Raw genomic sequence first — 27,692 nt, forward strand, 5'->3', positions numbered from 1 at the left:
CGGGCCCGCCATGAGCCGGAGGTAGCGGCGGCGGCGCCTTCCGCAGCCGCCGCCGCCGCCCGCCCGCCCCGCCGCGGCGGCGGCCGGGCCCGCGATGCCGAACCAGAAGGGCGGCAAGGGCAAGAAGAACAAGCGCGCCAACAGCAGCGGCGACGAGCAGGAGAACGGGGCGGCGGCGGGCGGCGGAGCCGCGGCAGCGGCGGGCGGCGGCGCCGCGGCGGGCGGCGGAACCGGAGCGGCGGCGGCGGGCGGCGGCGGCGGGGCGGGCGGTGGAGCGGGCGGCGCGGCGGCAGCGGGCGGCGCGGCGCCCGGAGACGTCAAGAGCGGTGAGCGGCGGGGCCGGGCCCGCGGCCTCCCGCGGCCCGCCGTGGCGCAGGCGGCAGCAGGGGGGCCCGGGGGGGCCGCGGCGGGCGGGGATGTGCGGGCGTGTGCCCGGGGGCGGCGGCGGGGCCGGGGCAGGCGGGGGGGGGGCGGGGGTGTCGCGGGCGCCGCCCGGGGCCCTGCGCGGCGGCGGTGGCTGCCGCCGCCGCCGGCGGGATCTCCCCGAAATGCGCGGCGGGGCGGGAGGCTGCTCGCCGGGGTGTCCCCGGCCGGCGACCCGCCGGAGGGCGGCGGCGGGGGGCTGCCTGCCCGCCCCAGCCCGCCCCGCCGCGCAGCGCAGCGCCCGCGGGCAGGCGGGGGGGCCGCCCGGCCGGCCGGCCCGCGGGGCAGAGCGCGTCCCCGGCAGCGGCTCCGGCCACGTCCCGGCTCGTTCAGCCCTTCGTTGAAAAATCCCGACTTTTATTTCGGTACAATTAAAAATGGAGTCCCGCTTTTCGGTCCGTTTTATTTGTCGCTTTACAGCGGTCGGGTTCGTCAGGGTGATATACTCACTTTTCATCATCCATTTTCTGCTGCCTTTGGTTGGTGGGTTGGGTTTTGGTTCGGAGCAGTTTGGGTAAGGTGTTTGCTTGCAGAAACTTGCATTGCTGTCCGTGTTTGGAAATAGCCTTGCTGCAAAATTATATTTCAGGCTAAAACTAAAGGTAGGCTAGGATTTTATTACACTTTTCGCTAAGCTAAAAAACTCCCACATCTCAGGTCTGCTGCTGGATTTTACAAACTGCGGCACAGAGTCCCTACTGTTGACTTTACTCCCCTCCCGAGTTGGACTTCAGCTTTTTACTCTCGATGCTTTGGAAAAAAGTGGGAGGGTAGCTACAACTGGTTTTATACTTTGTGGCGGTAGTTTTGCCTGGCTGCTCTTAGACAAAGGTCTAAGAATCCAAGAATCCAAGAATCTTACTTCGGTTTTCAAGATGTCTGATTCCCGTGGATTATTTAATGGAAACTTTTCCTTAGAAATATTAGCAATTAATTACTAATCACTGTAATGCACAAGAACTTTGCCAGACTGCTTTTGTAAGAGTATTACTTACTCCAGAGAATCATGGAGAATGCTTAGAATTTCCTTTCTGGGTTTGGGGTTTTTTTGGGGGTTGTTTTTGACTATTTGTTCTGAGTAAGTGAACAAGGGGGGTAGGGGGAAGAAAGATTAGCAGGAGTTAGAGAATTTTCCGAGCATTTTTATCATTACTTCAGTCTGGTGGTGTAAAATGTATGACAACCACGTTGCAGGTGGTGTGTCTCATAGGTGACACTGTTGGCTTTTATTTAGTTTTTCAGATGGGGAGAAACAGTTTCCAAATTTTTTTGCTGAAGCACAAGGGAAAGCAGAGGTACATTTCTGGTGTGGCTGTTTTGCACGGGGATAATGAAGGTGGTGTTTCTTGTGCAGATGCCACTGAAGGTGATGCCAGTGAACACTGGTGGTTGCACAGCTTGTTGGGTGGACAGGTTGTCAGTCTTCAGCTGTAAGACTGGGTGTCCCAGGTTACCTCACATATCCTTCCCCTGTGCTGGCCAGCTTCCTCTGAAGATGAGGCTGCCTTTCTGAGAGCTAACCCGAGATGTTCCTTTATTCTCTCTCTCCCTGCTTCCATATGACTTAAGTGGTCAGAAACATCCTTGACTCTTTTGTCAAATTACCCTCCTCGCCCCTCCTTTTTTTTTTTTCCCCTCACAACAGAGGCATGACACTGGCTTTGGCATTTGCTGTAAGTGCCTGGTTAGCAAGCACACCTCATCTTTGCCTTGACAGGATCATTGCGTCTAGTCATATCTTTCATCTCAGATAATCATAAAGGCTGGAGGAGTAGATGTGGTTGCTAGCTTTATTTTACATCGGCTACTGCCCATCAGATAATCCTGAGCTGGAAGTTTGGTAAATTGTATTCTCACTGATAAGTCCAAAGCTTTCAACGGTTTTGGTTCAGGAGATGAAAGGAGAAACTGCTCCTGTCATGCTACGGAGGTGGGGATCTGACTCTTGTGTGCAAGGAAAAAATTAGATGATGATAACAGATTCCCCCAAGTCTTCAAAACCAATGAATCTGAAATGAAGCTATGTAGTATAGCCAGGGCCTTGGTATCTAGTATGCTCGACTGAAGACGTTTGTAAGAGGCCATGCACTTACAGTTACTTGATCACTAAGCAGTTTATGGAGGACGCAGCCTGCTGCAGTGAGTTGTGAGGTTAATAGGGTTCTGCTGTACCAGTCAACTCTCGATTATTCATGGGAGACTATCTGGGTTGCGGATTAAGCATGCTGGGTGCAGGGAAGCTCTTTGCTGTGCTGCTTTTGGACCGTGCGGCTGCATGCTGTGACTTGTGCTGCCCAGGCTCACTGGTCCTGTGGGTCCCTCATCCCTGGGCCTGCTCTTCTCTCCTGCGTCGTCGCCATATGTTGTTCTAAGAGTAATTTGCATGTGTCTGGTATTATCAGTCTCCTACTCTATCTTTACCCTGGAAAGGCAGTAGATGATCATAATAACATAACCTGTTTTCTTTCATTAATGTGACAGGTCAGAAGTATGCGGAGATGAAAGCAGCAGATTTAATAATTGCAAAATTAAGATTGTCTGTGCAAACCTTGGCATCATGATGTCAGTATGACAGTCTAATTACACAGTCCCATCAGGACCCTGCTTCACTCAGGGAAGGGATAGTGGTTCAGATGGTTTTTTTAAGTTGTTACAGTTCATTATGTGGTCCATGTATTGTTTCTAGCCTCCATCCACGTGCTGTAATGAAACAGAATTTTTTATTTCCTCTGGGCTTCTCATGCAGCTCTGACTACCGGTGCCATGTAATACAGAACTGCCGTTATAGCACCCGGTTACAGTGGAAAGATGTTCCCTTTTTCATTTGGACAAATTTAGCTTTCAATCCCTGTACCATTTTCCCTCAAAGTGTCAGTCAATTTTTGACACGATGATTGAGAAATGTAGGCTGATTTTTTTTTTTTTTTTTTTTTTTTTCCCCATGCCCCAAGAGGGCATCTGTTTAGGCTCTTTTTTGGTGGTGGTTTAATTTTTGCACGTTCAGAGCTCAGACTGTGATTGAAGGGTTCTAGACTCCCACATGGGAATTGGGAAGGTGGAGAGTGTAACCACTGACTATATGGGATGGCTTTTCTCCATCTTGCACTATAACTTTTCAGCAGGTATTGGGATGATGTCCACAAGGAGGATTCACGTTCTGTAGCTGTGTCTTCCGTTCCTATCTCTTCCATCAGACCAAGCAGGAATTCTGTATATGATTGATAGATTAATCTTTCTTGACCAAAGTGCATCCATTTTCTGCATTGAATGAGGCACAGGTCATGGGTGGGAGGAATAGACCAATTTAACAGAAACGCAGTGCACAGGGAAACTGAAATGCGATGTCATAGAGAGCCCAGTTTCTTAGATTCCTGATCTTCAGAGCAGTTGAATGATGTGTCTTATACATTTTTAGTTTCCTAGCTAACTTTCTGGGTTACTTTTCTTAACCAAACTGGAAAATCTGAGCTATAATCTTGTAAAATTAGACCAGCAGCTCCATGGGATTGTGTGCTTACCCACTGACTCCATCCTGGTGGGTTATCAGCGTTCACAATGGCAATAGTTGGTTACCTTCACCTGCAGACATGAGTGAGTGTGAGGGGGCAAGACATTTTGTGGATACTTTGCCCTGGGCGGCAGAAGAGGAAAATCCAAAGGGTGTACATTAGATCTGAGGGCTCTGAGTGGCAAATTCCTTCTCTGTTTCTGCCTTGCTGAGCATGGGCACTTTTATACTGTCAGCTCGAGACATTTTATCCCTTTATCCTATAAACTTCTTGCTCTGGTCTCCACATATAGCTGCGTCTGACCCTAAAATTCTTTCTTCCATCCATTTTCTTTGTCTTATTTCCATTCTTGGTCTCATTGTTCAGTAGACCCAAGTCTTCTTCCTCCTCTTGATGGTCAGTATCTTAGTATCTTGTTGCTTTATCCTCTTGTCCTTGTCACTTCTAGTCTCTCCAGCATTGGTGCTATGAGAAGATGAGAGAAAAGGAAAAGCTGGCTCTTCTTGTTTGTGCTTTTCCTCTTAAACATGTGGTTCATTATAACCAGTTAAACTAAACTAAAAAAAATATGGCATAGCTGTCTAAATCACTGTCTTGTGGTGTATTTGCCACCTGTTTTAAGACCATAGTTTTCCCCCTCTTGCATAGGTGAGCTCTTTATGCTGGTTTTGGCTGGGATAGAGCTAATTTTCTTCACAGTAGCTAGTATTGGGGCTATCTCTTAGATTTGTGCTGAAAACAGTGTTGATAACACAGAGATGTTTTCATTATTGCTGAACAGTGCTTACACAGAGTCAAGCCCTTTTCTGCTCCTCACCCCACCCCACCGGCGAGGATGCTGGGGGTGCACAAGAAGTTGGGAGGGGACACAACTGGGACAGCTGACCCCAGCTGACCAAAGGGATATTCCATACCATATGACGTCATGCTCAGCATATAGAACTGGGGGAAGAAGAAGGAAGAGGGGGACATTTGGAGTGATGGTGTTTGTCTTCCTAAGTAACCGTTATGTGTGATGTAGCCCTGCTTTCCTGGAGATGGCTGAACACCTGCCTGTTGGTGGCGTGTGGTGACTGAATTCCTTGTTTTGCTTTGATTGTGTGTGCAGCTTTTGCTTTACCTATTAAACTGTCTTTATCTCAACCCACATGTTTTCTCACTTCTGCTCTTCCAATTCTCAACCCCATCCCACTGAGGGTGGAGCGAGCGAATAGTTGTGTGGGGCTTAGGTGCCAGCTGGGGTTAAAGCATGACATCCTTAAACTGCAAAAGTGTCAGAGCTAGCAAGTCGGTGGGTTGTCAGGCAGAGTTGCCAGAGGTCAGATCTGTACAGGATCCCCAGGTGTGAGAGTCTTTCAGGGAAAAAAGGCTGTGGGCGAGCTGGTGTAGGGGGTGGTTACTGGAGGTCTCACTGGAGCATGGTTTCCCAGGGGTGGAGTTCCTGCTGTGGCAGCAGAGGGGTCATGCAGGCAGTACCCACTGCGCAGGCCAGGCTCTGGACTTGTCTGTAGTTACCTGGGTTTGAAATGGCCAGCTGTGCTTTTGCCCATTCTTCACCTGGGTTTCACAAATCTGTAAGACTGGTTTACTTTTGAATAAAAATGCTAATGCAGGACAAGTGTGTGAAGAAGAAAATCACTCAGGCCAACCATGACTAATGTGTTGAAAGCTGTGACTGGCCAACAATTAAGATTTACCAAAAAAAATATTATATCCTGGAGGTGGGATAGTTAAACAGGCCAGAAAATCTGTCAGTGCAGTATTTAAATTAAAAATGCATTTTTAGAACATGAATTGCCGTAGTATTTAAGCATGGATTAATATTTGCTGTCAAATGTTCCCTGCTGCATGTAACATCCAGTTCCAGTTTGGCACTCTAGAGATGTTCAGTATTGGCACCTTCTTATACACCCACTTAGCTTGAGGGAGTCCCATTGATGTTGGTGAGACCACCTGGAAAATTAAGTTTCTGTTCTGTTGCAGTGACTACAAAATTTAATACCTATTAATTTTCTAAAGGAAAACCATTTTGCTTTGTAATTCCATTGAATTCTTCTAACTGCAGAAATCAATTGAATGCAAATTTTACTGTCTCTCAATGCAAATCGGGTTTGAAAGGACTTTCATGTTAGTTTTAGGATTTTTAGAACTATGCGTTTACATGCTTTTGTATCAAAGGCATTTCATGTTCTTTAAATCTTTGCAAATCGAATCATGTCTGTGGTATTACTGAATAAAATAAATACTACTCTTTCATGCAAGCAAGTACACACCCATTTATTTTTTGTTAACAGTTATTTGGTATCAGAATGGTTACTGGTGCCCTGACAGCATTCTGTGTTCATGTGATTAGTCATTTGCTCAAGTGTAGCGCTTGCATGAGTAAGGGTTAGGCTAGATGTTTGTTAGGTTTCCTATGAGGAAATACAGTTTTTGAACTGTTTGCTTTACTTTGTACTCATCCTGTATCTTCCTCCCAGTGATCTAACAAGTAGTGACAAAACAATTTCTGGTCCTTGGAGACATTTGTAAGGTATTTTTCAGCCTTTCTTACAGCATTGCATATCGAGACATCCCTTGATATTAAGTACCATGATGACTGGCAGACATCCATCCTTTTCTTCATTTCTTCCTGCAGCATATGCAAGGGGAAAAAAAATAGAGGTTAACCTTTCATCCAGCTCAGGGTAAAATACTCCAGCTAATCTTCAAGGTGTCAAAATTACAACAGCGTTAGTAGAGCATGGGCTTTCTTTTAAACAGTTTTGATAGAAACTCAAATAATTTCAATGAGGCCTCTTGAAGCGGTAATCTAGTCACTGGAGTGGGTAATTCCGTTTTGAAAGCTTGTGGGATTTTGAGTGGAGCACTGGCATTTCCCAGTAGACTTCAGTGACATTTATCTTGAGAGCATTCCCTTTAACCTTTATCTCTTTCTCTCTGCTTCTCCTACTTTATGGAGTCTGTCAGTCCTCCTTCCAGGGCTTGAGAGGGATATTGCTGTTGTTCCTGTCCTGATTGCCTGCTGGGAGAGGAGTAGCTTCAATCAGAGCGTGGCTATTGAGTGTGCCTGGGACTCCCCGTCTCCACTCCTGTTCTACTGATACCCATGTTGGGAGCCATGTACAGTCGAGGTCTCTGTGTACTGCACAGATGCCAGAGATGGCACATAGGCAGGGCTGGGAGCCAGCCCAGCATCATGAAGGAGAAGGCTATTGGAACTGACAGCTCCAAACTCAGGAGCTGCTGTCTTGCAGAGATGCTGGGTACTCCAGCTAGGGTGACTGCATCTCCTGTTTCCCACAGAGTTTCTACCAGCTTCTTTAGCCTTTAGTGTGGGAAATAAAAATACTGTCTGTCATATTGAAACTTGGGAAGGATAGACCAATGACACAAACATCCCTAGACCAATGACACAAATATCCCCAGATGCTGATACCACTTGATTTAACCTTTTCTCCTTTTTATCTTCCCTTCTTCTGCTTTTGGACTGGGTCTGGTGGCTGGTTGGCTCTGAATCTGGGCAAGTCCAGCCTGTGGTTTGTTACATCTGTGCTTAGTATTGGGGCATCTCCTGCTTGCCAGAATTACCTCTTTATTCCCAGCATGAGTTGGAATTTGCCACTGAAAACTGGCAAGAGCAGGTGCATTAGTCTGCTTTAGTTATTAGGATGTCTGTTTCTTGAGGCACCAGGGTTAGTTTTCTGTAACATTTCAAGGTACTAAAATCTATTGGAAAGCTACAGTGAGAGAATTTTAATGGTGGAAATGCTTTTCTGTGAGGATGATTCATGTGCAGACAAAGCAACAGCCGGTGTTCAAAACATCTTTGCACCATGATAGAGGTCACCAGAAAAATCCACCCTACTCTGAGGAATGCGAGGAGTCTTCCTGGCCTGGGCACGATTGCTTGTGGCATGTAGGACCAATTGTCATCTGACCTGGTTAAGCCAACTCAGAATTCATGTAGGAGTATCAGGACTGCATTGCCATTAATTGTCCCAGTGCTGGTACAGGTAGAGGCTTGTTCTCTTCGATATATTGAACTGGTGATATTTTCAGTTGGATTGAGGGTATGACAGCCCAAGCTAGGGCAAGATTTCTTCTATGCAGAGAGAGTCTGCACATCCTAGGAAAAAGGCAAAGCTGGTGACTTGAATTGTTCTCTGTGTTTGGATAGTAACAGGTATTAAATGGAAATAAGTCGGCTAAGTTGTCTAGATGGTAACTGTACAGATTATGGTGGCTTCTACTAGACCATGTGAATTCCCATGATGGGTTTCAGCAGTGTAGGTAGGCAGGTAGTTGGTCCGGCTTGGAGCACAGATGGTTGTGTAAGCAAACTGCAAAACTGTTGTGCACACGTTAACTGCCTATCCTCCTTAGTTTGTACGGTTTTGCTCTTGACTTTCTGACTGACTGGTGAGGTGATGGCTGAGCTGGGAGTGGGTGGTTGAATAAGAGCCACAGATAACTGACTTTGTATCATGTGCTAATTGCTGATTTCCTAAACAGGCACTAGCTCTGACTGTGCTGTATGTTAGAAGGTGTTAATGTAGCAGGCATGAGTTAAGCTTTCATGATTTCCATGGCATCTTCCCACTGCTATGTAGTTGCTAGGCCTTTCTCAGTTTTGATTTATTTTTTGTGAATAGACTCCTTTGGAGGCCAAGCACGGAGTCAGCGTAGAGTGAAGTGCTGGGTGCTGCCGTTGGGCCACAACAACCCCCAGCAGCGCTGCAGGCTTGGGGAGGAGTGGCTGGAGAGCTGCCAGTCAGAGAGGGACCTGGGGGTGCTGATTGACAGCCGGCTGAATAAGAGCCAGCAGTGTGCCCAGGGGGCCAAGAAGGCCAAGGGCATCCTGGCTTGTGTCAGCAATAGCGTGGCCAGCAGGGACAGGGAAGGGATCTGACCCCTGTACTGGGCACTGGTGAGGCCGCCCCTCGATTCCTGTGTTCAGCTTTGGGCCCCTCACTACAAAAAGGACATTGAATGACTCGAGCGTGTCCAGAGAAGGGCAACGGAGCTGGTGCAGGGTCTGGAGCACAGGTCGTACGGGGAGCGGCTGAGGGAACTGGGGGTGTTTAGTCTGGAGAAGAGGAGGCTGAGGGTAGACCTCATCGCCCTCTACACCTACCTAAAGGAAGCTGCAGAGAGCTGGGTTTGAGCCTCTTTAGCCTAGTAGAAAGCGACAGGACAAGAGGGAGTGGCCTCAAGTTGCGCCAGGGAAAGTTCAGACTAGATATTAGGAAGCATTTCTTTACAGAACGGGTTGTTAGGTGTTGGAATGGGCTGCCCAGGGAGGTGGTGGAGTCCCCATCCCTGGAGGTGTTCAGGAGTAGGGTCGATTTAGAGCTAAGGATATGCTGTAGGTGGGAACTGTGCTAGGAGAACGTTTGGACTAGATGATCTCCAGGGTCCTTTCAAACCTAGATGATTCTGTGATTCTGAGATGGTTCGAGGACCTACTGAATACTCCTCCAGGAGTACTGTCATTTGAATTCCCAGATGAACTAGGGTTTAGCAGCTCCAAATTACCTGAAATCTTTTCTAGAGGAAGGTAATCACTTCATCTGGCTACTCACCTAATACAACTAGTGACACCTTGCACAAGTTGTAAGTATGCCAAGAAATGCCGGGCTGCTTACAACCTTGTTCTCTTTAAGTCCCTCTGAGCGTAAATATTGACTGCAGCGACTTGGCCCTTGAGGGTAGGACTGACCTCCAGATTTGTAAGTGTCCATATGTAGGTGCTTACATGTGGAAACCTATCAGCCAGTCTCCCATTGTGATTGGCTCTCAGAGGGTGATTCATGGGGGGGTGTGTGACACCAGCCTGAGCTCTGTCTGTTGCTCACTGAAGATGGACTGCTGGTGTTGACTAGTCTTTCCAGGAACCTAAGAGGGAATCTCGTGACACAGACAAAAGCCTGTATTTTAGGAGGCTTACCAGGTATCGCTGTCTTGTTTTTGCCTCTTTACCCCTGGAGAATGACTGGAAACTTTCATCTTGATCAGTCTGCAAAGATTGCTTAAGAAGTTCTAGAGAGACATCAGTCATCATCAGTGAGTGTTATCAATATAAGCCATGAGCTGAGCTGTTCTGAAAGACTTCTCCTAATCTTTGATGGCTATTACTTCTTGTTGCTGCACTGAAGATCCAAGCTTGCCTTTTGAATCCACTTGTGAATCATTTTTTCCCATTGCATTCTTCCTGCTGCATTCAGGCTCTGAGGAGGATGGCTAACCATTTCTGTATTCCCGTATTATTTGTAGTGTTTAACCAGTTGTGCCTATGGCAATACCATTTTTTCACGTCTTGGTAATCTTTTGAATATTAGATGGTATTCCAAGGTTCACCAGAGTAAACACATTGGACAATTAATACAAGTTTTCTGTTCAGTCTGTTTTGTTGTGGTGGTGGTTTATTTTCTACAGCTGCAGTATAGTATTAGCACAATAATATTGAATGACTTCAATTAAAATACAGCTATGCTGATGGCAGAGGAAATTCAGAAGATTCATGCAAATGGTTGGAAGGGAGTAGCCTTCCACAGAAATGACTCAGCTCTGGTTCAAGCTGTCAGAGTGAACAATTCCTAGATGTGTAGGGTTGTGAAGAGAGCACTGCTCATGGGAAAGTGCTGGTAGAGGTTAAAGTGCTTGATTTGCAAAGTGTGTGTTCCACATGTACCCTTCTGGTCTAGGTAATGTGCTGGCAAGTAAAGTGTCCTTGGCATAAATGGTGATGTGCTAGAGTAACAGTAGACCAAAAGCAAGCCATAGTAATCTAAATCTTGTAACCGATTCAGTGCCAAGACCTTAGCTTTTTTTTTTTTTTTTTTTTTTTTTTTTAGAATTTCTTTTTCCAGATCCATAACAACTTACTGTTGCCTGACAGTTTTAAGATGACAGTAGGGCTGCCTCTTCCAACAGCCACTGTGCTTCTCTCTCCTCTGTCCCCAGCCTCACATGTTTAACACCTCCCTTGAGCTTTACCAGCAATCGCAAGTCTGCGGTGAGCTGAGACCTACGCCGACGAGTACAGGAAATAATAATCTGTTTCTGTCCACTGACTGAAAAACTCTGGTGCTCAACACAATGGATAATGTGGGAATGTGGCAGGGGAAGAGCAAATTTTGCTTGAGGCGTCCGCACTGAGGACTTGGAACAAATGAGAGCAGTCATGAAACTGAAGCCGTGGAGTCATTGCATTTGGCTTGCTGGGTGCATCTCTGGTTTTATGATGGGTGTGTAAACAGAAGTAAACAACATTCTCCTCCATTTACTTCACCAGAGGGAAGTTCCTCAGGCAGCCGTTGTTCTGATGCTTTCGTTTGGGTCATAAAACGGGAAGGATGGTCTTCGTATACCCTATTTATTTTCTATTAAAAGGTAGAAACCAGTTAATGTGGGTTTTTTGTTGTAGATTTATCTGAACTGTCTTTTTCTACTCCTGGATTTTATTGATATTTATAAACCTGAACAGAAAAACTGAGAAAAAGGCAAATACCCAAACTAGCTTCCTTGTAGTCTTCTGTCATGTACTCATTTTTGAAAGAAAAGTTAATTTTATGGGAGTTCTGTCAAACATAAAACACCACCTTGTTTAAGCAATGAACTGTCTTTGCTCCAGTCTATGTTTGTTTGGAATATTGTATGCTATTTGTGTTTTAGAGGACATTTATGTGCTGCCCCTTGCGTTATTTTAAGAATTACTGATCAAATTCACTACAGTGGAATATGAGAAAACATTTTTTTTTTTTTTTTTAATGTGGAAACTTAATTTCTTGAAAGAAGCAGCATGCAGTTGTAGTTGCAACTTGGCAGCCTGTCTGTTACAAGTAAATGTTGAAGCCATTCTGCTACACGAAACTTCACGCTGTCTTGTTTTGTTCTCTTATGCTGTGAAAACCGTCTTGAAAGTGAGAGGAAAAATAGAGGTACTTTTATGGCCGTTTAGGCGTTCTTTCAAAGGGTCTGCTGGGAGGATGAATGCTGCCCTGTTAGCTGTTAATCTTTAATTTTTCCTGAAGTTCAATTTCACAACTTTGGAAACCAGAAATCTGTCGAGCTATTAGATACTTGGAAACAAATTATATTTAGGTGACAAACCAGCTTGGGGCTGCAGGGGTGCATGGGCAGTTTGGCCATGTAAATTTCTATTTACTCATCTTTACTGTCTGTCTTGACAGTAATCGTTATGCTGTTACCATAAAACATTAAGACAATGATTCTAGCTCTGACTTTTTGAAGAATAATCTCAAAATGCATTTCTAATTAATGGGAAATAGAGGGGCTTGATAACAGGAATTTTTAAAGTTTTGTAATTCTGTAATAAGTGCTTTGTCTCGTTTATAAAATGATGATTAAATAACCCAGAGCACTTTCAAGGGTGTGAATTGATGGGAAGAGCTCTTCACATTTGCTAATGTGGCTCCCATACTAAGTGATCTGAATGTTGTCTCTTTCACTCCTAAGGCATATCTGTTGCTGTAATCTGGGAAAGTTGCACAAAAAATTGCTTCATTTTCTGTTTTTCATTTATTCTTTATGTAGGAACATGTGGCATGATTATGTTTGGCAGGAGACGTGAATGGAGAGAAGTCTGCAAGGGATGTTCAGTCCTGCACAGTCTGTTTTGTACAGATAGACCTGTTGGAATTTGAAATATTAGACAGAACCAAATGCTGGCTTGAGGTTTCTATACACTTTTCAGGTAGTGGAGTTTTCTGCTTTCTTAAATAGGGGGATACTACTGAAGTGGTAGAACTTTCTACTGAGACAACTTTAATTAGCTATGCTAAGTTTCTGTTGTGGAAATACTGCCACGGTTTTATCAAGGCCATCTCCAGATCAGCAGACTTCCTAATAACAACCAGTGAAAGCAGGTGCTTTGACTAGCATGGCATTAACTGTGCTGTGGAGCATGGCAACATGGCAGAGAGACCCGCTGGTTTCTTATGCTGCTACAGTGTCAGTAGTGAAATGTCAGGTGGGTCCCCAGAAGGGGTGAGTAGGCCACCAGCTTCTCCTCTTAGCAATGATGTTTTCCAAAGTGATCTCAGTGCCACCATTTAACAATTCGGTGGCATCTTTTGCGCGAGGAAAGGCTCTTGTTCACTCCGTTGCTTTTTTCCAGCTGCTTTAGATCTGCTTTTGTGTTGGTGATTGTCTAATCAGCTAATTCACACTGAGCAGATAGAAGATCAGATGAGGGAATGTCGGAAAACTTAGTCATCTAGTTAACTTAAATGTTGAAAAAGTCATTTCTGTCCAAGACTTGAAGCTTTTTCTTGCTCATAGTTATGCTGTGTGGAAGTTCCTCACATGATCTGGCATCTGTAAATTCTCAAGGAGAAGCTGGAGAAGGTCCCACAGTCCTTCCATTGACCAACCAGGGAAAAGGGGAAAATAATCTGTTGAAAGTCACCTTTACAATAGCCTCTAGACACCCAGTACATGATCACAATCAAATAATTGTGGACGTGTTCTGTGGAATACACAGGCTGCAGTGATTTTTTCCTGTATTTCAGCCACTTATTTTATTAATTTCATTTCTTTGATCATATAGTGAAGAGGCTGCAAACTTCTTAGGGGCCTAGAGATTGTATGTTTTTGCATCCAAAACCAAAAACATGTTCAAAGGCTAGACAAGGAAACACTTTTCTTTTTCAGTCAGTTAACTATGCCAGTATGGATGAACAAGTATTAAGTCTTTATACTTGTGGAGATCTCTAGACTTGTCTGTATAGTAACTTTCTCGGCTGTCAGCTATAATTATACCTGCGACTGTTAGAACATTGACACTTTGAAACACAGGGGGAGCATAAGCGGATTTTTGGCATGTTCTTTCTTCCTGCCTCCTGGCAGTGGTGGAAAGGAATATGTACCAAAATAGATGAATACAGGAAATGCGTAAGTGAGAACTGTTCTTATTGGTACCTCCGATATCTTGCTGCACATCTGACTTCTGATGATTTGCCTTTAATGGTTTCAGTTTAACTGAATTCTCTGAGATAAGATGCATAAGGATGCTGTAATTGCAAACTGTACTTTCAGACCCTAAATATGATGAACGAAGAAAAACTTTTCTGAGTTGCTTGGTGTGGCATAGGATGACTTGAAGTCTGGGAGAATGGGTGGGAGAACTCTCTGAACTAGTAAACAGATTTTATTTCAGAGCAGATAAGTTATCATTCATTTTACTCTTGGCCTGCAATGTTATACTCAATAATACACAGTAAAAAATGCCAAGGAAAAATTTTACATTGGTACCTGATGAAATTCATGTTTCTCAAAGACATCTCAAAACCTGCATGTTTTTAGTGGGCTTTTCAGAGACCTGAGACAACTAGTAAGAACATTGGTGTCACATGTATAGAAGGAACTTCCACAGAGTCCCTAGGGAAAGCTGCTCTTATCTCTGTTCTCTCCAGTTTTGTAATTTGTTTTTAAGTCATATTTTGAAATGAAATCGACTTTTTTTGCTTTAAGAGAATGTGAATGTGCTTTGCTTGCAGTTCGTAGGCCAGTCCCTGAAGGAAAGGTATTGCAGAAAATTCTCTTTGCAACTGTGCTGCTTCTGGCATTAGAAACGGAGGCAGAGAATTGAGGTGAAGGATGTCGCATCTTCCAGACAATGGCTCAGGAAGATTTTCTCGTGCTCTTTGTACCAGTCTCTTCTGGGTAAATAAGTCTTCAGAGCTACTGTAATCTTGAATTTACTGAAGGTAACCTTGAAGATTTTGTTTGTTTGTTTATAGCCTTTTAACAAAAACTTGTTTGGAAGGGGCGAAACCACTAGCGTGGCAAAAATCTGTTGTTGTAAAGCATCTGGTTTGTGTATTGCTGCTGTAGGACACGTGATGATGGATAGTGTGTGTATTACTGAGAGCCTGAGTAAAAGCAAATGGAGCAGCATAAAACCTATCATCCCGCTGCAAATTTATATTATTTGTGCTAGCAGTGAGAACAAGATTAAAAGCAATGCAACTGAGTGGTGGCTTTTTTCCTGCTTATCAGCTAGAAATTTGAAGTCCTGAGGAAAAAAACCCTAGATCACAGCAGCCTCTCTTTTGCAAGGCTCTGTGTACTCTTTTGTTAGTTCTCTAGCTCTGGCTGAGACTGGAGAACTGCAGGGAGCTTGTTTGCTCTGTTTCACATGTGGTGAGACAGCACTTGACCATGGAAGACCCTGAAGAATCCTGCTAGTATTTGAATGCAGCAATACAGAGGTTAAAAGGCAGCCAGCCAGCCCTGTTGGATCAGGATTTTTTGGTGAAGTGGAGGAAGTAGGAAGTCAGAAATACAGAGGAGAAATATTTGTAATACTTGAGTAAGCATCTAAAAACTTCATAATTAGAAACTCTTAAGATCCAACAGAAATTCCAACTGAAAATTTCCTGTCCTTTCTGTGCCTCCCAGCTGCAACGGAGCAGCCAGAAATGGCACTTATATGTAGTCCGTGGTACTTTAGTGAGGGAGGGGAAAACATCATTGGTCCATAAATGCAGAACATTTTAGTAGAGCATTTGTGTAGAAGCTGATACTGTTGCAGGCAGAGAATTGAAATAAACTGTTCTTTGCTCAAGCATATAGCAAAGGCTGCTGCTGCTTTGTGGCAGCAAAATGTGGCATTTTGTTCTTTTAAACTGTGTTGCAGAACTATTTGGTTTGTGAAATTTAGCTATCCAGGAGGTCAGTGATGACAGTATGATCTATATTTGCCTGAGCAGTGTAATGAAGGTCTCCTTTCTGTACTGGGAACATAAGCTGTTTGTCTTGCTTTTCAAAGTCCTCTGCTTCTTCCTTCTCTTCCTAGCTGTTGTCTCTTGCTTAGTCCCAAAGAAAAGATCAATTTCTGCCTCTCCCTGTGATTGCAAAGCCAGGCTGTATTGCCTACTTGTTTTTCAAACAAGCATCTCTGTGTGTTCTCCCCCTGTTGCCTCTCAGGCTTCAAAGCAACCCTCCAGAAACATCCACAAAGCTTTCTCCTTACTTTTTAAGGCCTTGCAACGGTATCTGCAAACCCTTGTGGTGGGCTGATTCTTCTGAGGTGCTTTGGCTTTGAATATTAAAGAACAAAATGACATTACAGTTTGTTTATTCCCTCACTTCCGTATCTTCTTTCACATGCTTAATATTTTTTTTGGCAAAGACTGCTTTTTGCCCTGACCCAGAGCTAGTGCTTGTGGGCCCTTCAGTAATACGGATCATGAGTAAGAGCTCATGTGTGTATTTGGCATGGTGTTTAAAGAAGTATTGCAATAAGCAGGCCATTAAGTTATTAATGTATCTGTTTTATCTTCCACAGAAGCCCCCTGTGCTACTCCACTGATCTGTAGCTTTGGAAGGCCGGTGGATCTGGAGAAGGATGACTACCAGAAGGTTATATGCAACAACGAGCATTGTCCGTACAGCACTTGGATGCACCTTCAGTGCTTCTACGAGTGGGAAAGCAGCATTCTTGTCCAGTTTAATTGCATTGGCAGAGCCAGGAGCTGGAATGAAAAGCAGTGTCGCCAAAACATGTGGACAAAGAAGGGATATGACCTGGCTTTTCGCTTTTGTTCCTGTCGGTGTGGGCAAGGTCATTTGAAGAAGGACACTGACTGGTACCAGGTGAAGCGAATGCAGGATGATAAGAAGAAAAAATCAGTCTTGGAGAAGAGTACGGGGAGGTCAATGGCAGAGTCGGCAGAGGAGGCCAAAAAGGGCAGGCCGGCCAACAAGCCGCAGAAGGGCTTGAGCAATGACCTCCAGCGAAGGCATTCAATGGACAGGCAGAACTCCCAGGAGAAGGGCGTCATGGGCAGCAGCTACGCCGTTCGTTCGCCTTGTGTCTCCCCTGGCCAATCCCCACCCACCGGCTACTCTATTCTTGCCCCCACACATTTCAGCGGCCCTCGTTCCTCGCGATACTTAGGAGAGTTTTTGAAGAATGCCATTCACCTGGAGCCACATAAGAAGAGCATGGCGGGTGGGGGCATGTTCAGGAATGCGCATTTTGATTACGGGGCAGCTGGCTTGCAAGCACATAGATCAGGACACTTCGATGCTCCTGTGCAGTTTTTGAGAAGGCTTGATCTATCTGAGCTGCTTACTCACATCCCCAGGCATAAATTGAATACTTTCCATGTGCGGATGGAAGACGATGCCCAGGTGGGCCAAGGGGAGGACCTTCGGAAGTTCATCCTTGCTGCTCTTAGTGCCAGCCACAGGAACGTTGTAAACTGTGCGCTGTGCCACAGGGCGCTGCCAGTGTTTGAACAGTTTCCGCTGGTGGACGGGACCCTATTCCTTAGCCCATCGAGACATGATGAGATTGAATATGATGTTCCCTGTCACCTTCAAGGTACAGGTTGTCTGTCAGTCATGCTAGGTTTTATTAAATGATGGAACTACCTTTTGTGCCTTGTCCGCCCCCATTATAGATTTTCATCCTGATTCTGCATTTTCAAGCAGTTCTGTAGAGCTTGAAGTCATGTCCAAATTAATCGCATGGATCAGATTGACACACTTAGAAGGAATTACGAAAAGGAAATGCTGTGTAGAAAGATCCATGCCTTGTGTTTGGGTTTACAACTAAGAGATTTCTCATCTGGTTTCTAGGTAGACCACGGAAAGGTTTTCCAGCCAATCTGTTCTGCAGTGTGTGCCTGCTGATTTATCTGTTGTGAGCTTTACTCCAAGATATACATCAACCTTTTAAATTTAAGCATGCTGTGCTGCAGCATGGGTGAAAGTTGTATTTGTACCACCAGTGAGATGAGATGCTTCTTCTCTGCATTCAGACTAGAGAATATCAGTTTTGGTTTATAGCAAACGACTATTTTTTTTTTTTTATATGGAAAGGACTGTAGTCTGGCCTATGTTAATACCAGCCTGGGGAGGTTGGATGTAGTAAAAGTAAGCTTTTAATATGGTGATTTGAAGCAGCAATGGTGTAGTGAGGGTTTTAGACTTATTTCCAAACTCCTGCCTGTTTGGACTGCGTCCTGATTGCGTCCCAGCTCTGAGCTGAGTTGAGACCAAGGCATGTATTACTTTTCTCCTCCTAGAGAAATAAATGGATGTGGGCTAGGATGAGCTTCAGATCATCCAGAATACTGTGCCCCAGACTAAGTGATCAGGGTGGTACATGGCAAAACATGCCTGTTCTGCAGCCTGCTGGCTGCCAACATGGCTAAAATAAGTCAGAAAATATTTGTAGTTTGTTGTTCAAAGCCACAGAATTATATGTTGAAAAGTGTGTTGGGAAGGCATTAATGAGGGGTATTTTTAATATTTAAGTTTCTCTCCTTTCAATAAAATTTGTTATATCCCATGCATGGCCATAATATGTGTTATGTAACATTCCTTTACTCAACAAAATTTGTATTTTTTTTTCTTTCCTTAAATCACTGTGCACTAAGTCACTAAACTGTATTCATGCTAACATTATTGTTTTGTCTTGCCTAATGTACTTTAAGGGGGAAAAGTGGTAGGCAAATATACAAGCTAAAAAAGCTCCAGGATAAACAGAATATATATATGTGAGATAATGCTTATTTGCTTTGGTGGGAAGGCAGTGTGCTTGTGATTTTTATCAATATTAATAGCTGGTTTAGTAATAGTGAAACTCATCACTTATTAACATTTGCCACTAAGAATGAAACTCTGCAAATTTTTTTTTTTTAATTAATTGCTCCATACCCATTGGATGATATGTCTGAAAAACTTGCTTAGACATGATATTGTGAATAATTAATTGTTAAAATTTCTACCTCCTTGTCCTGGGTAAAATGGTTTATTATCAGAAGTACACTTTGAAATGAAATTAAGCTTGCAAGGTGCTGTTCCAGAATGTTACTTTCTCTTCAGTAAAGAAAATAACTTCTTTTATTTCAGGCCTGTTATCAGGTGCCTCATTTCCAACATTCCTGAAAATTAAGCAATGGAGCTATACAGTATTCTAATGTGCAGGAGCAGTGCAGACTTCAGATGAGGAAAAATATTTTCTTTTCCTGCACACAACACAAAACTTCTGCGCATGGAATTATTTGAAAGCCTCCAATCTTGAGTGTTCACTTTAGGAATGGAGTTTATTATATTTGCATATCACATTTTCTACAGCTGAACACTCCAATGTGGAATAACTCAATTTCTATCAGCTCATACTAGCAAGTTTATTTTGTATATATATTTTAAGAAGAATCTGATTTGTCTTCTCATTTTTCTAAAATAGTTGGCTTAAAAACCAAAACAAGTTAAAAAAATCATTATCTTTAAAGTATCTGGTATGGACTAGTCACAAATGGTTAACATTTTACTCCCTTTTATCTAGAATGAGTACAAAATATGTATGTTCTTTAAATTACAGGTTGTGATGTGTTCACTGCTTTCATGCTGAAGAGCACAAATTGCAATCCAAAATAAATGCATATTATATGCAGCCCTATTTTGTAGCTGATCTGTAACTGCATTACTTCATAACTTTGTCTTGTATAGCAGTGCAAAATACAGTATATTACAGAATCGGTATTCTCTGTCAGCCCATTTTTAATAACCAACTATTAAACTACAAATTGATTAAATCACTACAAGTCAGGCTTAATGTAGATGCCAGATCTTTGTAATTTGTAATTAGGGCTTTTTGTTTTGTGTGAAATTTGCATCTTGGATTTTGCTTTGGTGAGTTTAGTCACCTTTATGTAAAGAAAATATTTAATTTTCAAGTCTGAAATGCTTGATTTTTATAGAAGTCAATATAACTGTTTTTGAAAGTCATTGTGTGTACAGAGCCTAAGGTCATGATAGAGTTCCATAGATTTGAAGTTCTGAATGGCGTGTTAAAGTCTGTGTATGTGTAATGTATAATGCTTTTAAATATACTTACTGTAAATGGTCAGGAAAAAGTATGTGAAAGAAAATTACTCTGCTGGCTGTTGTTTTTTTCCATGAGGAATATTAGGTCCTTAGTTCCCTCTTTGCTGGAAGATTTTGGCAAGTTGTTAAATGAATCTGTACCCAGCTTGCTAATAAGCTTCAGCACTTCTCCACTTGTTCTGTCAGGTGGGGATGAAGCTAGGGCACAGTCCTGGTTTTGGAAACACTGCAGCTGATCATGTAGCTTAACCTGGCATCTGTTCATGGAGCTTAAGCATCTCCTTTTATAAAATATTTTGCTAAGGTCTACCAGCAAATGGAGGAAGGGAGGGTGGGAGGGGTGATGACTAATTCCTGAGTTTTGCATTCATGGAAAATAGCTTCAGTCAAGCCCTATGTGTTTCCCATAGAGAAACATTTTTTACTTTATCATTCACCCTTTTTTTTAAAAAAAAAAAAAAAAAAAAAAGTGTGATTTGTATTACTGAAGAGCAGATAATGGGAAATGTCTGTTTTAATCTTCTGTTCTCGTCTCCTTAAGAAGTGTCTTTACTGTCCACAGGAAGGCTTATGCACCTCTATGCTGTTTGTGTAGACTGCTTAGAAGGGGTTCACAAAATTATCTGCATTAAGTGCAAGTCCCGATGGGATGGAAGCTGGCATCAGCTGGGAACTATGTATACCTACGATATTCTGGCAGCGTCTCCCTGTTGTCAGGTTAGTACCGTACATAAATAAGACTCCTAAGGTGAAATTCCAACAGATGATAAGTAAAGCCAAGGTTTGTGTTGCTCTTCTCCTTTCCCTTCTTTCATCCTTCTTTTCTAGCCTATAAGTGCAATACAAGAAAGCTGACCGCATCCCTGTCCCTTTGTCTTATGAGGCACAGAGTCTGATAGCTAGACAAAAAACAATGCAATGGTCAGTGGTTATTACTTAAGTTTTTTTTTAATAAAGCGCCTTCAAATGAATCCACAATTCAGTCTAATGCTTAGGATGATCCCTAGCAAGTATCTTTGGCATCATATGTAATTTCAGTAGTATTTTAATAACAATTGCACGTTTTTAGCTGATGTTTCATGTGTTCAGGTTTCTTTTAGTTGCTTCAGTTATGTTTTATCGTAAGATGCTTGTAGCAAAAAAGCTGAGGGAACGGAAAGGTCTAAAGAGTCTCTGTGCTCACGCTCTCCTTAATCTTTGCTGCGACTGAGTCTGGTGATGGTACTCTACCACAGCTTGAAGCAGCTTAGTTTTCATTAAACGTTCACCTCATCTGTCCCTTGGGTGAGAAAGATCCAAGGCCTGAGGTTACTCCAGAGTAGACACCGGCCTGAGGCAGTAGGGTCGTCAGCATCCAAGGGAATTGTCCATGTGATGGGCAGAGCACTTTTATTGTGTAGGTAGGGGTAGATAGACATGGAAAAAGCATTTATCTGGGAATGGCTCAGTGATCTGCTCGGGATGCTCAGGAGTAGGCTGTTGCCTTTGGACACACCGGTTTTGTTACTGGGTGAGAACAGAAGCCTTGGTAGAGATGCATTCATTCAAAGTACAGTCACTTCATGGTATTGTGTATGCTTAAGAGCACTATAAAATACAGTTTTGTCAATATGTGAAATCCATTTTATTTTAAATTCAACATATTTACCAAAATATGTTGCTGAAAAGACAAATAGAGTTGCTGCTACTGGATAAAATACTGATAACAATTATAACTAAAGACAGATATTACCTCCAAATTTAGTACCTCTTGAGGTTGTAACTTTTTTTTTAACATAGGGAGTTTTAAAAGTAAAACACTGATGCTGTCTTGCTACCTCTGTAAAAGCCAGGAAATTTAAATCTGAATTGCCTCTGTTGAATGTACAAGACAAGAATTAAGGTCTCGTTATACAAGAGCCTTAATTATATGATTAATGGACAGTGTGACAGTACATGCTAAGTAACAGAACTGACTGTGAAATCATTAGCTGCAGTGACTGTGATTGCCAGATAATACGCTTTATTGTTTCACTGTGATTGTTATAGCTGATTCTGTGCATAGAGGGATGACATTTAAATATGGTATATAATTTAACTCTGAATTGCCTTGCTAATTTCTATTTTGTATAATTCCATACCTTATTTCAAAATATTTAATTATACATCACAAATGTGCATGTAGGATAATGAACTGCAGCCGCTGTCAGGCTGCTAAGCAGGTAGCTGATGTGCTGGACAGTAGCAAGGGGGAAGACAACCTTTTTATTAACTTTGTTTAAGAAAATCATACAAATTCATATCCTACTAGATTGTACTTCTTAGAATTTCTGCTTTTCAAGCAGAGCAGATGGCTGTGGAGCTGATGGCTTGTTTCTTTTTGAGTCTTGTCTCAACAGTAATAGTACTTGAATAATTTCTTTCTTTCCTCATCCCAGGAAAATTCCTTAAATCAAGGTTGCTGTAGAAAATTTTTTGTTCTTTTCAGTGAAGAAAGAGCTGAAGCTTTCATTAGCGTATTGGGCTGTGAGGTTAAGCTGTGATACAGCTCATGCCCTTGCTGTTCGTTTGCCACCTTTACTCTTAAACTTCTTTACGGTCTCAAATCCCTTCTGCTTCTCTTATTTCAAATGGCCTGCTGAGCTTTCACACCACCTGTTGCTTTCTTTGCATCAAATGGGCCAGGTTTCTCAGCTAGATCTCTTCTGAAGGCTTACTTTTTGTTATTGCTGAACATTAATAGCTCTGTCTGCCCTCACCCTTGACCTTTAATTATTTCTCATATCCACCCAGTTAATACTGGTCCTTTCTCAGTTGAATTTTGTAAAATGGTTTGTGTGCTTGAAGTGATGTTTATTTTGTATAAACTATGTATTATAAATGTTTAAATAGATACTTAAAGTGATACAATACCATGCCATGCTGATAAAGTAGATTGAGCTATAAATTTAAGCCAAAAGATTAAAATGCTGATATATTTCATAGACAGATCATGCTCAAACGGCAACCTAAATGGTTCAGCTGCATGGCACAAATGTAAGGTTTCTCTCTTTGCTTTGGGGCTTCATTAATGATGTATTGAGACTGCACTTCCTGTGCTGGGGACTGAGGAATTGGTTCAGAGATTAAGCAACACAATGCAATTGTTTGCATATATAAACTTTGAAATTCTCTACCTCCTGTCAGTCAGAGTGGGAGGTAACCTACTCTCCAGAATTTGGTGGTGGTATTTCATGTTAAAAGCATTGTGTATGCCTGCGAGTTATCAGTCCAGATGAGGAATGTCCTTACCAGCAGATCCCACTACTGCCAGTTTCCTCACCCCTTCTCCTGCCGGAGAGGGCAGGGCAGGGGGCTGTGTGTGATGCTCTCTCTTTCAGAGGCAAGGAGCGGAGGTGAGTTTGGTTATTTCAAAAGGGTTTGTTTCTTTGTTTCTTTGTTTTTTTACAGGCTCGACTGAACTGTAAGCACTGTGGGAAGCCAGTAATAGATGTACGGATTGGCATGCAGTATTTCTCTGAATACAGCAACGTCCAGCAGTGTCCTCACTGTGGAAATCTAGACTACCACTTCGTGAAGCCATTTTCTTCATTTAAAGTTTTGGAAGCTTATTGACGAAAGCTTTGCTTTAGTAATAGCTATTTTATGGGTATTTCAACTTTATTACATATCTTTTTATAGGATTCATTCTGTGATGAAATTTAATTTCTTTTCTAACTGAAAGAGCAGCTTCTTTGTCTGTGTACATATTAATATGTATATATACATGTTGTTAAAAACAGAATCCTCCTGACAAGGTCTCTGTGAAGATTGAAGGCAAGCCAATTTAATGGCCTTTGAATATATCCCAGGTATGGGGAACTTTCCCACCCTGGGAAAAGTTCAGCTAAAAATGATTTGTTTTTATTTTTTTGTATAATTTTAATACAGTTTATAGGAAGGATATGGAGAGACATACAGGACAGAGAAATATGTTCAATTGGAAAGTGGATAATTGTGTAGGGTTGTTGTCCCTTCAGCTTGGTGGAAATGGGAAATCCTTGGAAAGAAACTGTCCTGTTACTGTTGAATTCATTCAGCCTTTTGCATCGGTTCCCACGGGTGCAGGAGCTGGCCCTGCACTGCCAGTCACCTTAGCAGGCTTTCTTTCAGATTTCCTGAGTCGGGGTAAACTAAGGTATCGTGACAAGTGAATGTAAATGTATGCCAGAAAACGCAATCTTGAAATGAATTTTTTTTTTTTTGGCATAGTGTCTTCCTGCCGTGTGCGTTTGATGTGCATTGCCCTCACTGATGGACCATACGGCAATAGTGCTGCTTCCACCGGGGCTGTCATGTGCCCAGCTGGGTCATCTGTTCATACCAAAACAAGCTGGAAATCTTAAAATGCTTTATTTAGAGGTGTTTCTTCATAGATGTTTTCGGGAAGGAACGGACTGAGCTGAAAGGGGATGTGTGTTTGTATGTGTCTGCTGTGACTGAGGCTTTGCTGCCTACTGCGAACTGGTGTGACTAGTGTGGCAGGAGGACCATGGAGCTGGGATCTGGGCTGTCAGACCCGTAAGAGCTGAGAGTTACTGAGTACAAAATATGGCATCACTTTTTAAAACAATGAATTGCTGCACCTTTGTCTTTCAAAATTACATTAAGTCCAGGATCTAAAAACCTGGAGATGTTTTAAGAAAGCAAACTTAGAATATTTACTTTCTACATGCCTCTGTGCTGTACATAATAAACCATGCATTAGGCAGTGAATTTGTATCAGAGGGCTTGGCCCTGTAGACTCTGCAGTTGTATCTTTGTTCCCATTTTTCCCTTCCTTAAATAAAATTTTAAAAATAGGTCGTTAATCTTTTGCTTGATTTCTCAAGCAAGTTGAGATTTAGGGAAGTTTGAGTTTTCTTGCTTTTCTCCATAGTGTATTTATGGAGTGTTTGTCCACTCTAGAGGTGTGGGATCTGTTTCTGTTTACAAGGTTTCTTCTGAAGTATTTTTGTTTTTCCAAATTAGAAGCTTTTTAAAGAGTGTATCTGTTGAAATCATGATTTTGAAAATGACCCTGATATTCTGCTGCTCTGGGAAAGAAAATAAAAATGTCAGAAGTCAAAAAAGTGTTTCATATGCTGGACTGAGAATTATGCTTTCTGCTAAGTTAAAAAATTAATGTGCACATAAAACTCAATCTGAATATCCATGTTTCTTTGTGCATAAAAATGCCAAGATCACAGTTTTGTTTCCTGGCTCTCTTCACTGCAGAATTAGCTCCTTTTAGCATTAGCCACTTTTCAAGTAATACGCAAGCTGCACAGAGGGCTTTGTTGGCACAGATGACTTGCTGCTAACTTGAGTGGTAATTCCTTAGAAGCCAGCCAGCTCACTTTAATGGTTTTCACATCTGGACTGTCTATCTCATACAGTTACACTGGTGATCTGCTGCTGGTCTGAACAACGATGTTAGAAGGCTGTGGTAGCCTTCATCACTGGTGTTCCCCTCCTTCTGTCCTCACTTTTGGGCTTGGTTTTGGGTCTGGAGCACACCCTTGGGGTTTTGTGCGGATGATCCCATTTTGTGACAGTTTTGGGAAAATTTGTTTACTTTTTAAGGAGAATTATGGAAGGGACTTTGAGAGACTTCTAGCACTGTCCTGGTGTGGCTACCACAAACCAAGTTAGACCAAGCCCAGTTGCAGTGGGACCAGCACTGTAACCATTGCCCATAGGAGCAGGAGCTGGACTAGGCATACCTGGGCTGGAAGAAGGTGTCTAGCAGATAAAACCTGTTTAGCTGTGCAGTGTGGAATTCCCTTATGGGTGACAATCAAATTATATTTTGAATTAACTCCTCAGGGAGGATGAGCCCCTCAGCTTTTGATGGTGCATTGAGCAACCCAATAGTTAGGGTGGCTAACAACGTTGGAGTGGCGTTGCCTGGCAGTACTGCAAGAACCAGAGCAGATAGACAATGGCTAGACTGTTCCAGCAGTCTGAAATCACACAGCAAAGACAAAGCTCCTGTAATGAGAAAAATTAAAGGATGCATCTGTTATTGTAGTGTTAAGTCTTGAGTGCCAGTCCCTCATGCAGTGAGTCTAGGGTGTTAATTCCCACATAGGCTACATGGCATTGTGTACCCACTTTTTCATGCACTTGGCGAAGGGAGGTGTCACTACAATGCACACGGTAGGGGAGAAGTGGGATCTGGAGTCCTTCTAAATACTTGTTCATTTGCTTTCCTTAGAGTAGCTTAATTTATAATTCTGTTCTTAAGTACTTAGGTGCCTCTCCAGACATGTATCTACATAAGACAATCAAGAATGAGTAGACATGGAAAAAGGGAATTTGGCCAGCTTTAAAAACACAAGTGTATGAAAGGTTGTACAGTATATTCAAGTCAAAACCAAGAATGCAGCAGATTAAGAAAATGGGAAGGGAAAAGCATATTTAAAGTCTTAACAGTGACAAGGAGTTATGTACAAAGCTATCCAAGAACACAATTTAGTTCTTCATCAGCTTTTTCTTTTAATTCTGCTGTTAAAGTGAATCTTATCTACTGTTTGAGGAAATGCCTATTTTCTTTCAAAACACATCTCAACTGGAGGCTAGCAGCACTTGTAGCACTGTAAAAAGATCCTCAATGGAAACCAGCTGTGATACAGAAAGATTCCTCTAAACTTTAACTCCAAAGTAAATTGTCCCTAGTTTGTAAAGAATGCTTTCCCTGTTTCTTGCTGGTGCTGAAAACTGGTCTTGGTTTACCCTAAGATGTGTATTTTCTGTAACATGCATCAGATTCCAGTCAAGCAGTCAGGCCCACCCTTCAGCATTGAGAGTTTCAACTGGGCTTTGCATAAGTAGGAAGGCAGAAGTAACTTCTTTGGGACCTAATGGCTACTTCAGAGGTTAAGCTAGACCACAGTTGGTTTGCTTTCTGTCTTGACAAGCATTGGAAGTAGTCATGAGCTTTTAAATGTGTCAAAGGGGAAATTATTTCACTAGCTAGGGAGCTGCTTGCTTTGCTTGTTTGGCTAAAGTTTATTCTTCATTACCTTTCATTTTTCTGATGCTGTGTGTTGTTTTTAATCTGGCCTGTGTTCAGATTAAATTGTGCCTGAAATACGTTTTGTAAACGAGAATACAGTCCTCTGGATTTGGAGGTTCATTCTGTTCTTCTGAAGTGCACGATACTCCTTGTGATAATAATGGGAGTTGCATGTGCAAATGCTTTTCCTTCCAGTAGTTAACTCCATTTTCCATAGCAGAGGCTTGCATTTAGATAGACTTTGTATTTTGGATGTGTAAAAATGAATTCATTCATCAGTAGGATGTTTAAAAGTAAATTTTGATAACTGTAACTAACACAATGGACATCTCTCACATGCTGATGTGTAGTTTGACATCTAAGGTGAACAGCCTGAAACTCTTGTTCTGTCTAATGCTGCAGAGTCATTAAAACTACAGTGTTCTATAGCCAGCCCATAGACTATCCTATAGTCTATTTGCTTTAACATCTCCAGTAGTTAACTGTATATTAATAATGAATTTAGTTGGGAAAATAGGGAATATTTGTACAAGGGAGGCATCTAACTAATTTCTTTCTTTTTTCTTGTTTTTTTTTTTTTTTTCCTTTCTCATATACTCTTCATTTTGCTGTACCAGGTAACCAAGGACAAACGTTGTTGTAAGGCCACTGGTGAGAGAACCCCTCAAAAATATACTTGTCCATAAAGGCTTCTTGAGGCATTCTTGGATTGCACTTATACAGATGGAAGAATATGTACATAGGAAATGAATGTTGATGAAATTAAAATAATTAGTTATGATATCATTTGTGTGTGTTGTTAGAGAATATTTTGTTGTGACTTCTCTGTATTAAAAAGTAATAAATACCAGACAGCTAACAGTGTGGGTTCT

At 42.5% G+C, this 27,692-nt stretch overlaps 1 protein-coding gene across 4 annotated transcripts; it reads left to right on the top strand.

Annotated features, from left to right (window-relative positions):
* HECA (hdc homolog, cell cycle regulator) lies at positions 1-27,679 on the top strand. 4 transcript variants are annotated; one of them, XR_012632858.1, is made up of 5 exons: positions 1-326; positions 16,249-17,289; positions 20,365-20,519; positions 23,232-23,632; positions 27,438-27,679. XR_012632858.1 is itself a non-coding variant. In XM_074896446.1 (5 exons), exons 1-4 carry the CDS (start codon positions 95-97, stop codon positions 23,394-23,396), a joined length of 1,593 nt encoding a protein of 530 aa, XP_074752547.1. In that variant the 5' UTR covers positions 1-94; the 3' UTR covers positions 23,397-23,430; positions 24,033-27,679. The 4 variants fall into 4 exon arrangements, 3 of the variants coding, with proteins under 3 accessions (XP_074752547.1, XP_074752548.1, XP_074752546.1); XM_074896446.1 differs by having other exon boundaries at positions 23,232-23,430; positions 24,033-27,679; XM_074896447.1 differs by having other exon boundaries at positions 23,232-23,430.
* The last annotated feature ends 13 nt before the right edge of the window (positions 27,680-27,692 follow it).

Source organism: Athene noctua, chromosome 1, assembly GCF_965140245.1.
Source record: "Athene noctua chromosome 1, bAthNoc1.hap1.1, whole genome shotgun sequence".
Classification (NCBI taxonomy): domain Eukaryota; kingdom Metazoa; phylum Chordata; class Aves; order Strigiformes; family Strigidae; genus Athene; species Athene noctua.

Bases quoted from the DNA above. Each gene is read 5' to 3' on its own strand.
- HECA (XM_074896445.1), top strand. From the start codon at position 95: ATGCCGAACCAGAAGGGCGGCAAGGGCAAGAAGAACAAGCGCGCCAAC. The intron at 327-16,248 runs GTGAGCGGCGGG...TATCTTCCACAG, and splicing joins GCCCGGAGACGTCAAGAGCG to AAGCCCCCTGTGCTACTCCA. The intron at 20,520-23,231 runs GTTAGTACCGTA...GTTTTTTTACAG, and splicing joins CAGCGTCTCCCTGTTGTCAG to GCTCGACTGAACTGTAAGCA.